Source organism: Ammodytes marinus (genome assembly GCF_949987685.1).
Source record: "Ammodytes marinus genome assembly, chromosome: 13".
In the NCBI taxonomy this organism is placed as follows: domain Eukaryota; kingdom Metazoa; phylum Chordata; class Actinopteri; order Uranoscopiformes; family Ammodytidae; genus Ammodytes; species Ammodytes marinus.
Window position 1 is genome coordinate 15,042,932 of NC_137217.1, and position 13,533 is coordinate 15,056,464.

At 39.7% G+C, this 13,533-nt stretch overlaps 1 protein-coding gene across 2 annotated transcripts in view; it reads right to left on the reverse strand.

Annotated features, from left to right (window-relative positions):
* Positions 1-7,605: 7,605 nt before the first annotated feature.
* deptor (DEP domain containing MTOR-interacting protein) overlaps positions 7,606-13,533 on the reverse strand; it is a 28,339-nt gene continuing 22,411 nt past the window's right edge. For both annotated transcript variants that reach the window (XM_080040222.1, XM_080040221.1), the window contains exon 10: positions 7,606-10,713. In XM_080040222.1, the coding sequence (XP_079896348.1) occupies positions 10,591-10,713 (123 nt within the window). In that variant the 3' untranslated portion in view covers positions 7,606-10,590. The remainder of the gene's footprint in view (positions 10,714-13,533) is intronic.

The following is a 13,533-nucleotide window of genomic DNA, read 5'->3' on the forward strand; positions in this document are numbered from 1 at the left end:
GTGGACAAATAGCCTATGTGTTGCTTTTCCTTCTCCTGCCCCTTAAACAGGCAACAGTGGAAAATGAGTTTCTAAAAATATTTTCATGTTTTCACTCATCTCTTCAAGACCAAAGAAAAATATTTAAATTTTTTTTATACTTTGTATATTTTGGGTTTTATGAATTGTATCTCCCAGGATACGTTGCCCTATTAAGGTGTAAAAAAAGCCAAAATGGTCAAAATATAAATTTTTAATTTGACGAACAGAAATTATAAATTGTTGTTTATCTTGTCCATTTAAATTACAAATACTACTTTTAAAGTACATTTTATTCAGTTTTACCAATCTAGTTTCATCAAACTGGATCAGCCACATCCAGATGGGCAGGCTTGAGACGGTCCATAGTGACCCGCTCAAGCTTTTCCCCCATGTCCACTACAAAGTTCTTTGGCCCCGCCTCCAGGACACAGAAGGGCCCATCGTAGGGGAGTCTTCAGGGGGACCAGAGTGAAGGGGCTGGAGTTGCCCAGAGCAAAAGTCAGATGTGACGTGCCCGTCCACAGAACCGCAGCGTCCTGAAGGAACTTTCCTGGGACCCCCAGTGGCTGTCTGTAAACCAATTCAGCAGATTGCAGGTCCTCCTTAGGGGAAGAGAGCAGGCCAAACAGTAGCCATGGGAGGCAGTCAACCTAGTTGCGACTCCTTAGCCATGCAGCTCGGATGTGAACTGTGGGCCCCTGTACAAGGTGAGGTCAGCCTGCATACCAAAACGGCCAGCCACGACCCGAGGAACGCCCAGTCCTCCTCAGCGAATACAGAGGAATGGCTTCCGGCAACCTGGTGGTGCTGTCCACCATGGTGAGGAGGTCAGTGAACCTACGGGAGAAAGGCAGTGGGCCCACCAGGTCCTTTTTGACCTGGTCGAAATGCCTCTCGGGGACCAGAATCGGCACCAAGGGGGCTTTGGTATTATGTGTACCTTGAACACGCTGAAAGGCCAAACTGAAGCTAGCCCAGGTCTTTACATCCCTCCTGAGCCGGGGCCAGACAAATGTAACACCCACCAGCTTTGTAGACGCCTTAACACCCAGATTGCATAAACCATTGATCAGGTATATAAATTGGCGCCCCCAACCCACGTGCACCATCGGGCGGGGCTGGTCAGTAGAGACATCGCAGAGGAGCCTTGCCGTCATCAAACACAGCACATCAGCCACGGGCATGAAGTTGGAGGACAAGGTGTATGGACACCTATGGTCTGCAGACATGACAGCGCAGTCGAGTCCCAATTGCACAGACCCCGAAGTTGTCCATACCAGCCATGCTGAATATCAGTTGTGAACTCAAGGCGACGGCGGAAAACTGATGTTGCTGGCAAGCGGACCACAGCTCAGAAGTCTAGGCCATGGCGGAAGTCAGTGGCTTGTGGTCCACGAAGGCAGTGAAATGGAGGCCGTCCAACAGGAATGTAGGGACTTTATGGTGCGGTGTGCATGAACCTGGCACGGTGTCCTACTTTACCAGTTTAATGGCTCCCTTAGTGGAAAGCAGTGTCCAAGGAAATCAATGAATGACAGTCCAAACTGTAACTAAGCAGGATTGACTATTAGTCTGTGCACCCTGAACCTTTCAAACAGCTGCTACAGGTGCGTCAGATGCTCCTCTAAAGCCGATGCAGGCATGATGCTACACTGTGCGCCTACAACAACCAGCAGCCACCAGCTGGAAATTATAAATTTAATAAACAGCAGCTTACTTTCCCTGCCAGTGGCTTTGGCCATCCCTGGGCAGTGAAGTTTGTTGGTGTGTTGTGCCTGGAAGGCACTCCCCACCCCCAACGGTTAGGGTTAGGGACAGGGATAGGGCCTTCCAGGCAGCGCTGCCCTAAGTATACATAAATATAGAAAGATAATTTTTAAAGTAAAATACAGTAATAATGTTGTAATGGACACAACTGTTCATGATAATATATGGTTCTGCAGTCATTATTAACATTCCTTCAAGTTTTAAATAAAATTCTGAATAATAAACATTGACCAAATTTCTACCCCCTAATCAGGCAACGTATCTCGGGGGATACATACATTTCAAATTCTGCTAAAAATCCCACAAACACAGATGGATTTTTTTTTCTTCATCAGCATGTTAAGACAAATGTCCTAATTCAATCAATGAATTTAGATTGTTATTTTAATGAAAATAAGTATGACTAATATATGATTACTTACACCCTGGGAAGCTGGCGCTTCGCCACTGGCGGCCATGTTGATTTCTGATCAGGCTGACTAAACAATGACAGATAACTTGAACCAAATCATGTCACCTAGATGTTAATAACAGACAAGTATTTTGATAAATGCTAACTAGGTTAGTGAAAACCTTCCAGCAAGCCCCCTACAGGATGTTAAAGAGTATGTATCTCCCAGTGCACGTTGCCTGTTTTAGGGTTAAGGCGGTGACCATGAATTCTCACCATGTGGAAATAGTCCAACATACAACATGACAGCAAGTACAGCCTACATTGTGAAATCAATGCACACAGTAATAAAGGAACTTTTCAGAGGGAAAAATATTATTGGTAGTATCTTTTAGTAAATTGTTTCAAAAACTCCTTAAACTATAAATTATTCTTCTCCCACTCATGGGAGAAATTTATTTTTTTCCATTTCCCACACAGTATTAAATGCAGCCTATTTGTGCTCCTCAAACCCACCATTTAGTTGGTGAAATAAGTTTGGAGAAGGAAATGCCAGGTGAACAAAAGGTGACTTCCTGCCAGAATAGCTGCATGGCCAAACTCACAGAGCTGGCAGCCACAGTCTAAGAAGCAATTGGCAGGTGGCTAACGTTTCTGCTGGTTGTGACTTGTCTTGAGCTCCTTGCCTGTGGGGAGGGAAGTGGAGGACAGGAGGCTATTCACTTGAAAATAATCGTGCCTCAGAGCCATTCAGCCCATCAACCTGAGTGGGCACTGAAACATTTCGTTTTCTTTGGCTACAGAAGTCTTTTCTTTTCTCTTTGTAATATTTAAAAGCTCCATATTTCCCACATGTGATAACACTGATAACCTTTATTTAATCAAGGCAGTAGTCACGCTTATTGGCACTCTGTGTCAAAAAGCTAATTAAACTCTGAAAAATATTGAGTTCCAGCGAATATTATTTGATTCATCAGGGATTACATTATTGGCTCTGTCACAATGTAATGTATGATATAATAAAAAAGGGTGGTAGAATATAATAATAGCTTGAAATCATTGAGATATTGAGATAAATATGGTGGATTTGAAGATATTTTCCCCCAGCATATTTTTCCTCCTCTGAGAAATGTGAAAAGTGATACTAAAAAAGGATGTTTGCTATTGAAGACCCACTGCAAACAGAAAATAACGAAAATAATGCACAAAGGGTCCATAAAGTGCTGTTCACACCAGCAGTATAAAGGAACAGTTGGTACTATTCACACATACATCAACATTTACCCTGGATCAAACTGAAAAGTTTTTTTTTTTCGAGCGTTGATTAGAGATAATCTCTTCAAAAGTGTTTGTGGCTTTTGTTAAAGGTTTGAAGGTATGATAACATTCACTTATACACATCATGATCAAGGACGTACTGTTGTAAAGAGTCAGAATAGAAGGGAGTGAGAAATAGTGTTTTCCTTATCTAACACTGAATGAAAGCAAAGACCATATCCACCTGCTTTCAATGTGTCACATTTGCTCCTTTCCTCTCTTATTTTGGTATCTGTCACTGTCAGGAGAGGGAATTTGTGCCACCTCCATAGGTGTTGCTGCAATTGGACCCAGGCTTTTCAACCCTTAATATGATATTTTAATATATTCCACTTAGTGAACACTTTCATCCCAGGCTCCTTTAAATGCTTACATTTTTACTGAGTTGGCCTCAGTTGGAATTGGACTTCATACAGTAACTTTGGCAGCATGGCTGTGATTCTGTATGCACCGAGCTACATCTCGTCGTATCAACACATCGCTCTCTAAGGGCCCATGAATAGAACAAAATATGTTAATAAAATGCTCAAAGCTCCTGTGTAAACATCATTACATTTTGCCACACATTTGCTGTAACACAAACAACTTTGTATAATTTAATTTGAGGTTAGAAAACAAACTGAAGGCTACTGTAGTCAGAAAAAACTGTACGGAAAAGTATTGTCTGTCGGCTTTGTACTTATTCTGTTAAATAAACTAATTTATTTTCAGTTTTAGCCTATAATGACAGCATCTAACATTTAAATCACTGTTGGTTCAAATGTAAGCCCCCTAACGTTTTCTTGATTTTTCCCTCAAGTAAAAATATCCAGTAAACTGTAGCTCTCAGGTTTTTCTGTTTGTGTGTTTGGTCATTTCCTGTGTGTAGGCTATACAGGACAGTGCATTTATGTGGTACAGATGAATAGAAGGAGGCAACGTGAAGGTTTTTTTCTAAACGAATCAATGGAGGTGTGAATGCAAGGCAGTCGAATTAATGTATGGATAGGTGGATGTAAAGGGGGCAATGGGCTAATGTTAAAGGGCCTGATAAAGGGTCAGTTCTTTTTCCTGGAAAATAAAAGGATATAGAGAGAAAGAAAAAAATTGTCAAGATTGTTTAACAATCCATTTTTTTATCAATATATATATTGGTTTTTCCTATTTAACAACAAGAACAATACAAAAAAAATAATACAAATATACAAACAATACTGACAAACAGAAACAAATAAAATACAAAGTACAGCTCACAGCTCAACAGGTAAAGACTGCTGTTTAAATTGTACTGTGTATAACATTATTAAAGGAATACAAAATAAATAGTTAAAAGACATTAAAGAGAGAGATTTTTTTTTAATAAAAAAATAAGCAAATAAATAAATAAACCTGTTCCCTAAGCCAAGCTATTGTAGAACTTCAAAAAGATAATGCCATTGTACCCCCTCAAATGCTTTTTCAGCCTTGAGCGAAATAACAACTTCGGGTGTTGAGGAGGAATGACAAATTACATTTAAAGGTGTTCAGACATTGAAAAACAGCTGACGCCCTTTGATGAAGCCATTCTGTTCCTCTGATATGACTAAGGTTTTAGCCAAAATCTTCGTCAACATTAAGAAGTGACAGAGGCCTATACGAGGTACAAGAAGTAGGGTATTTTCCTTTCTTCAACAGAAGGGTCGGGATATGGTCGCTTGGGTTAGAGTGGGGGGCAATGTACCACGTTCTAGGGATTCAATAAAAACAGAGTTGAGGAGAGGGGCTAGCTCATTAATACAGTTCTTTAAAAAATTGATTGGGAATCCGTCAAGGCCGGGTGTTTTATTGTTTTCATTAATCCATTTTGTAACCCAAACTCAGATTTAACATACATATTTTCATAATTATGTGTCAGTAGGACATCAATTGACCAATACAATATCAACAATCATAATGCAAGTCTTGCTACAGGAGTACAGATTTGCTTAATTCCTGCAGATTGTACTCATACGTAGCCCTTTCACAGAGTTGTGCTAGATCAATCTGACATCCCCTTGCTAAAATCCATAAGAATACAGTGCGTTCCAAATTGTTATGCAAATGATATTTTTCTCAGATTTTCCTAAATAGTCGATGCAAATGACAGTCAGTATAAGTCATCAACCGTTAGAGTATGATTCAAATTTTATTGAACAAACCTCCCAATGATAACAGTATTTTTAAAAAAAATAAAAAACTCAAAATCCAAATTATTATGCACAACAGAGTTTCAAAACATTTTATAGGTTGTAAAGAACTAAAAATGGTAATTTTTTTAATTTGCAGAATGTGGAGGTCATATTTAGTGAAATCAAAAGCTATTTCAATCAAAAACATCTTAACAGGCCAAGTTACATGTCAACATAGGACCCCCTCTTTGATATCACCTTCACTATTCTTGCATCCATTGAACTTGTGAGTTTTTGGAGAGTTTCTGCTTGAATATCTTTGCAGGATGCCAGAATAGCCTCCCATAACTGCTGTTTTGATGTGAACTGCCTCCCAACCTCATAGATCTTTTGCTAGAGGATGCTCCAAAGGTTCTCAATCGGGTTGAGGTCAGGGGAAGATTGGGGCCATACCATGAGGTTCTCTCCTTTTATGCCCATAGCAGCCAATGACACAGAGGTATTCTTTGCTGCATGAGATGGTACATTGTCATTCATGAAGATGATTTTACTACGGAAGGCACGGTTCTTCTTTTTGTATCACGGAAGAAAGTGGTCAGTCAGAAACTCAACATACTTTGCCGAAGTCATTTTCACACCGTCAGGGACCCTAAGGGGGCCTACCAGCTCTCTCCCCATGATTCCGTCCCAAAACATGACTCCGCCACCTCCTTGCTGACGTCGCAGCCTTGTTGGGACATGGTGGCCATTCACCAACGATCCACTACTCCAGCCATCTGGACCATCCAGGGCTGCACAGCACTCATCAGTAAACAAGACTGTTTGAAAATTAATCTTCATGTATTTCTGAGCCCAGTGCAACCGTTCCAATGAATTTGTCTAGCAGAAGTCTTCCTCATTAGGCCTTTATCTGCACGAACCCGTCTGTGCTCTGAATCAGCCACAAAACTCTTCACAGTACGATGATCACGCTTCAGTTTCTTTGAAATATCTATTGTTTTCATACCTTGTCCAAGGTATTGCACTATTTGACGCTTTTCGGCAGCAGAGAGATCCTTTTTCTTTTCCATATTGCTTGAAACATATGGCCTGCTTAATAATGTGGAACGTCCTTCTTAAGTAGATTTCCTTTGATTGGGCTCACATGGCAAACTAATTATCACAGGTGTATGAGATTGATTTCAATGATCCAAGGCGTCCTGAGACACAATATCATACATGAGTCTAATTGAAAAACAAAACATTAAATGTTTATGACACGTCAATCCGATTTGCATAATCATTTGGAACACAGTGTAGATAACAGGCTGAAATTTGAAGGTAGTGGTACTGATGTCAAATCAGAAAAATCAAATGTAGGCTACATACAGTCCAGACTGAGTGCTACAGTATAGCAGCATCCCCCACTGGTATCTTTTTGGTAGTGCATCCTTAAAGCAGGCTTTTACAGAGTAGGCTATTTGTTATACATTTTCTCTCAGATGTAACAGAAATATGTGTGATAAGAGGTACTGTGGTTTAAAACCTTTTTAGAAAGTGGTAATGCTTACTTGTGAAACCTTACCAGTTTGTAGCCTTATTGTAGACACCAGTTAGGGCCAGTATAACCAACCTGAGCAATTCTTTCTTACGTCTTTAATCTGTTGAGCTCCCATATTTGGTGACAGGTGGTGCACAAAAAGAGGATAACCATGCAAGGTTCATGTACCCTTGTGAAAGAGGAAAAGGGTAGGAGGAGAAAACTTTTTTTTCATCCGTTTCTGAACATATATATTTTTCAAGTCTGCGATTATATTTCTATTATATTACTTTTTTTTACATCATTATTTTAATTAAATACTTGGCACTCGAAAAAACCCTAAATGTGCGAGCCAAACCCATGTCAATGATTATTCCAACAGTCCTGAGGAAGAAAAACCACAAGCACAGAGTAGGATCAGTTTGTTTTATTAAACACATAATCAATGGTTTAATACATCAGAACTTTCAAAAACCAACTGTGAGCTCTCTCAATCTCTGACAGCGCACTAAAGAAACATGCAGCTGTACCTGCTGAAAATGTTTGGGCCACTCACTCTGGCTCTCATGAAAATTGAGCTGAGAATCCCTTTCATTGAAATGAGTGAAGCGATCATTGAAGTTGTAGTAGAAGAACTGACAAGATAAACGGCACGGTGTAGAAGACGGAGGTGAAATACATTCTGTCAGACCATTGCCACTGTTGTGCCTTTTGAAAAAAAAAAGTGTTGTCCAAAAAACACTGATTGTCAAACAGAACTGGCATGTGATTACCCGGTACAAAAAAATCACTTTTGATGCACAAATGTCAGAGATAACTGAGTGGGGAAAGAAGAACAAGAGATTAGATGACCACCAACTGTGATTAGCAGCAAAATAAGTTCTTTTAAGGCAAATGTTATTGTTGAACAGTCAGTGAACTCGTTTCAGCAAACACCAAATCACAAAGGAACTCGTGAAACACTTGCATATTTCTATTTCACAAAAAGTCATCCGTGACCACAAATCAACCTTTGCGCCCTTTTAAAAAAAGCCTTCAGACAACGAGGATCATTTCTACACACAGGTCAAATACGAATTAGCCTACTGGTCTGAATACTGCATGGTAGGCAAGTTTTTAATTAAAGGAAAAGTTGAACCCATGTTGAGAGTAGAATATTAACTGTTAAAGACTAATGGCGTCTCAGTAGCCTAATAAAAACCTTTCATTCAAGAAGCGCAAAATGTCTGTAATTTGGAGAAGACTAATGAGTGCTGTTTGTCAAGGAATAATGCTTTAAAATCTTCTCCCAAAACAGCAAACCCCCATCCGACAACATGAGAGGATCAGCAACTGAAGACAAAATGTCATGAATGATTCGCAGGGTCGAACAGAGAAAATCACCGATGTCTCAGAACAACTTTGTAAAACTTCATATTCATACGGTTGAGGACGTTTGGTTGTTAACTTTCTCCTGGGAGAGCGGTGCAGAATGTGGGAAAAAAAGGATTTTCCAAAGCTCAAACCTACTTCAAATCTAAAATAATTTGTCAGATAATTCAGTCCTCCCTTGGATCAGAAGCTAATGCTACATAACCACATATTTACAGGAATCATGCATTTAACTGCTTACAACATAGAAGCACACCGAGACAGTCCAATGAGATTAATACTACTTGCCTCAGACACTGGGAGGCAGTTTTCTGTGACACACAGTTTATTCTACTGTTTGGCAATAAAGATTTCAACACAAAAGGTTCAACTTACTGCATATGTTTTTTTTTAAATAATTTCACTTCAGGACTAACCTAAGCACACATCCAATGAATAAGGATATATCATTTTGTGTTAACCCCTAACCCAAAAATAAAAAAAGGTAAACGTGTTTATTCAGAAGTCAATAATGGATTACAGACAAATACTGTATGTGCAGTATGGGTCTTCCAAGCTCTTCTTTTTATCATTATATTGATCTTCTCATGCTACAATGTCTAAGCATATGATGGCACAGTCTATAAACACGGTTATTTCTGATGGTATTATTTTAAAAAAAAAAATAAAATATTAATGTAAACCTCAGGCCTGCTTTACAGAATTTACCTCAACTTCTTGTACAACCCAATAGAAAAACAATATTCGTGCAGGTTTTCCTGTAACCACTACAGCCCATTGGAGAGGAACACAAATTTGTTTTTGGATCTCACACATCTAAATATTATTCCAAAAAAGAAAACTTTTGTCACTTAAGTGATTTTGTTAATTGAACCATAGTTCAAGTGCTCATAGTCAAATAATGTATAGATACACATTTATCTATCGAGGATCAACTGAATGTACGGTTTGATATTTGTTTGCATAACACAACTCCAATTATAGTTTAGGTCCTGTCACTGGTATGGGACAAACCTTGTCTTTTGTTTTGTTTTTTAGGCAATAAATGCAACACTTAGAATCTCCAAGGATCTTAATATTTTAAACACATAATGACATCTTATAAATCATTTTAGAAAGAAATAACTTTTCAAAGTTTCCCAGATGGTTTCAGTGTTGTAGCTTGTCTTGCACAATAACGAGGTATTACACAGTTTTTCTAAAGCAGTACTTCTTCAGTTTGCTTGTGCTTAAGATCTTTCTATATACATTGTCACATACGGTGAATACCTGCTTTTTATCATATGAACTAACTTATTCCTAATAGCTACAAATAAATCTACCTCGGCATTAATTTAGTCTTTTTAAATCTATTCAACAGGTTCCGCAAGCAAGGAAGGAAAAATAATAATAAAAAACATCCTGAAAGCAAAGACTTGCAATTGGAGTAGTTGCAGTAGTTCTGCTGCCTCACTGTGTGACTACTTGTCTCTCCCAGCAGGAAGCAGTATTGAGCCATCAGGCGCTTGGTTTCATGATTGGAAACTAACTGGGGAAGAGGTCACTAAACTTTTCAACATGAAATACTCTTCCTTATTTTTACAGTTTCAGCTTTTAGCCAACTTGTTCATCTCCTGGTTTACACTTTTAAAACACCTTAAAACTCCCATCATGTTAAGCAACTGATTAATGATACATTTCAGGTTTTGAAATCTGAATAAAAACAGGGAATATGGGCGCCTTCCATTTCCGCAGGTAAAGTCTGGGGTCTCTTCGTAAAGACTGAGAGCCTTTGTGGGCACAATGAAGAAGATCAAAAAGAAAAACAAGGAGGTTGTGGCTCTTGCCCTTGAAAAACATCAAGTACAAACCTGTTTTGTTTTGTCTGCCGGTTGAATCATTGACTTGACTTGATTACCCACATTCTTTAACCGACTCTCCGTCTCTTCATCCATATCCAAACAATGCTGGAACAGAGCGAGTATGAGTGTTGTGGCGTCGCTATGGTTTTGAGGTCAAGTACTAAAACCCTTTCGTCTCCACAGTTATTACTGCACTACTTGTCTCTTGAGGGAATCTCACATAGCTCTCCTCGAAAATTATGCCTCCTCCATCACCTCCATGACGATTGTCCTGGGTCCGGTTAGGATCAGGTTGCTGACAGCCTTGTAGTCCTGAGAGAGGACGTTCAGTCCGTTCACCGACACCACAAACTGACACACCTGAAGAAAAGACGGACAGAGAGAGCAGAATCTGAGAATCTGGGGAATAAAATATTCACCTGGATTGTAGGTTGTTTAGAAAAGTCAAATCTTTTGTTTTACTCAAGATATGAGGAGGTGAAAGCAACACACAGAAATTGTTGATTTGCCAAGCACCTCTATAAGGTCACTCATTAACATGTTATATATTGTCTGTTTCATCCTTACAAAAACCAAAGTGGTAAAATCCATAGTTCATCATTGTACCGTCCGCTGGCAAGGGACAGAGAGAGCAGTATCAATATTCACGTCTAACCGTTTGCAAAAATTGGAAAAATAAGCATATTTCCCAAATATCGAATTTTAAATAAAATAATATTTAGGGAATTAATTAGGGGCCCAGTGGCTAATTTTTGCCCAGAACCCCATGAACGGGTTCATCCGTCAATACTTTTGTCTGCCGCAAAAGAGTCGCTCCTACTCCAAACATTTCAAAACCACATTTTAAGTGAATGCAGGGTGAACATTTGACAATCATGCAGTCAACCAAGCCAAAAAAATGTGAACGGATCAGAATATGCTACAAAAAAATCAACACAGAAAATGACAACTGGCTCAAAGCTCCAACAGAAGAGAGAAACAAGTAAACACAGATAGTGTTGCCTGACATTTATGACGCCAGGTATAACATGACAGCCACGCTCAAATCCCTCCCGTGTCACGCTTGGACCACGCCTCTCTTATCCCCATTTAACCACTGCTCCAGCTTGGCAGTTCTGACAAGAGATAAGGTGTGTTGTCTTAAGTGCCTCCTGCTCTTGCATCATGATGCTGTTTGGAGTGTCAAAAACACACAATCATTCAGTATTATTACATATAAATCAACAAAGTAAGGATGAACTGAGTGATGAAAAAAAAACCTTGGGCTCATGTCTAGGAAAACATCATACAGGCAGCAGTTATTTAAACATCGACTGCTCCTTACATAAATAATAGCGTGTACATGAATTTAGAGGTAGCTGTTTTTGGTTATTTTCACAGCGATTGCTGCTTAATGTTTTTTCGGTCTTCCCAAATGTTTCAGTAAAGGAGAGATCAGAACAGGCAGAGGGAATAAGGGAAAAGAGAGATTAAGTGTGATTAAGTGTGATAGAGGAAAGGAAGGGGAACTCACTGTAAATCACATTTAAACCACTGTAGCCTGTATCACACCATTAGCAAATAATCAAAGTACTCTCCTTTGGGCTATTCTGGACACACTCTTGTCCCCCACTTCTATTTGTTTCTCTCTCCGTTTCACCTTTCCTTTCAACACCTCCCCTTTGTTTTTCTCCCTCCCGCTGATGCTTTTCCCCTGTCGGGCCATGGGGCTGTTATTAGTCTTGGCTGGGGCCCAGCAGGATCGTATGACTGCTTGTACTCAAGATGGTCAAAAACCACTCTCACACAGAGAAAGGAGAGAGACAGAAACAGGCAAGGAAGAGAAAATGTGAAGAGAGAGAGAGAATAAACAACACATGTTTGAAAAAGCCATGCTGAGATATCTAACTTGCATGCGTGGCCTGTCGCCGTGTGCAACATAGAGAATATTTGTTCTTTAGAAAAATACTCAGGTGTTGGATGACCCGAGGCCATATCTGAACATATGTCCCCTGAGGAATCAGAAGGCCAGAGAAATTGTAACTGATTGAGATGAAACCACACACTGAAGGGTTCCCTGGAACAGACATTTTGTAAAGTACACTTATTGGCTTTCTTGCCAAGAAAGATGAAATCTATACCAATCTCAACTTCAAGTATGAACAGTTAACTATTAAACTAAAGCAAGTTAGCTTAGCATGAAGATTGGTCTGCTTCTATCCAAAATGTTAAATCTGGATGTACCTACCAGACAGTACATTTTGATTTATCTCAAAAACAGTGTTAATGACACTAGTCTTTAAATGATCAACTTAAGGGGAGGTTCACAAACTACCAATTATATCTATGTGGTTACAAATAATGCAAGGGAACATATTGTCCAGTAGACACACACACAAACGTAATGGTGTGCAAACATGCAGCACAGCGCAGGATGTTGCAAATGGACACAAAGTGAAAAAAACACACATCCTGCTCTACCTGTATTCTTAGAAAAGTGCATTAGAAGTGGCTCAAACCGTTACATAAGTGCTCCGGTTCATTATGGTCAGGACAATGCTGATGTGTGGAAAATATACAGAACCACTGTGCTTGAAATGCAGTGTGTGTGTGTGTGTGTGCTGGTGCGTGTGTGTGTGTGAAATGAGAAGATAATGCTTCTCACCACCTCTGCTCTGAGGTCTTTGGGTGTAAGTTTCTCCTATGAACTTTCGCCTGGAGACCACTGCCGACACTGTACAGCAGGGCATTCCTTCTAATGGACTGTGTTACTGTTTTATCACACCTCAATATTAACTACTCAGCTGAAGTGGAGCAGAACTAACCTGCAGGGAATGCAATGGACTCCTCTCACAAACACACTGGTGGGGTTGTAGCGCAACTTTTTTTTTTTGTCCCTCAGCTCATACAAGTTTATGCTATTTTATCAGACACACAAAGGTGGAAATGACAACATTTTGAGTAACAGTGTCACTCGAAGTCCTCACAGCGCACAGACAGAAAAACACAAACACTTTATGAGGATGCCTTTATGGCCGAGTGTTAACTTTGACACGTGATTCCACGGTGATCAAATATGACAGCTGATAGTAACCAAGGCAGGAGTGATATTATTTCCACTGTCCGTTTCCTCTTTCGGATCTCATACTTTAGCTTCTCTACTTCTGCCTTCTTCCTCATCCTCTTCTCTCTTCAACTGGT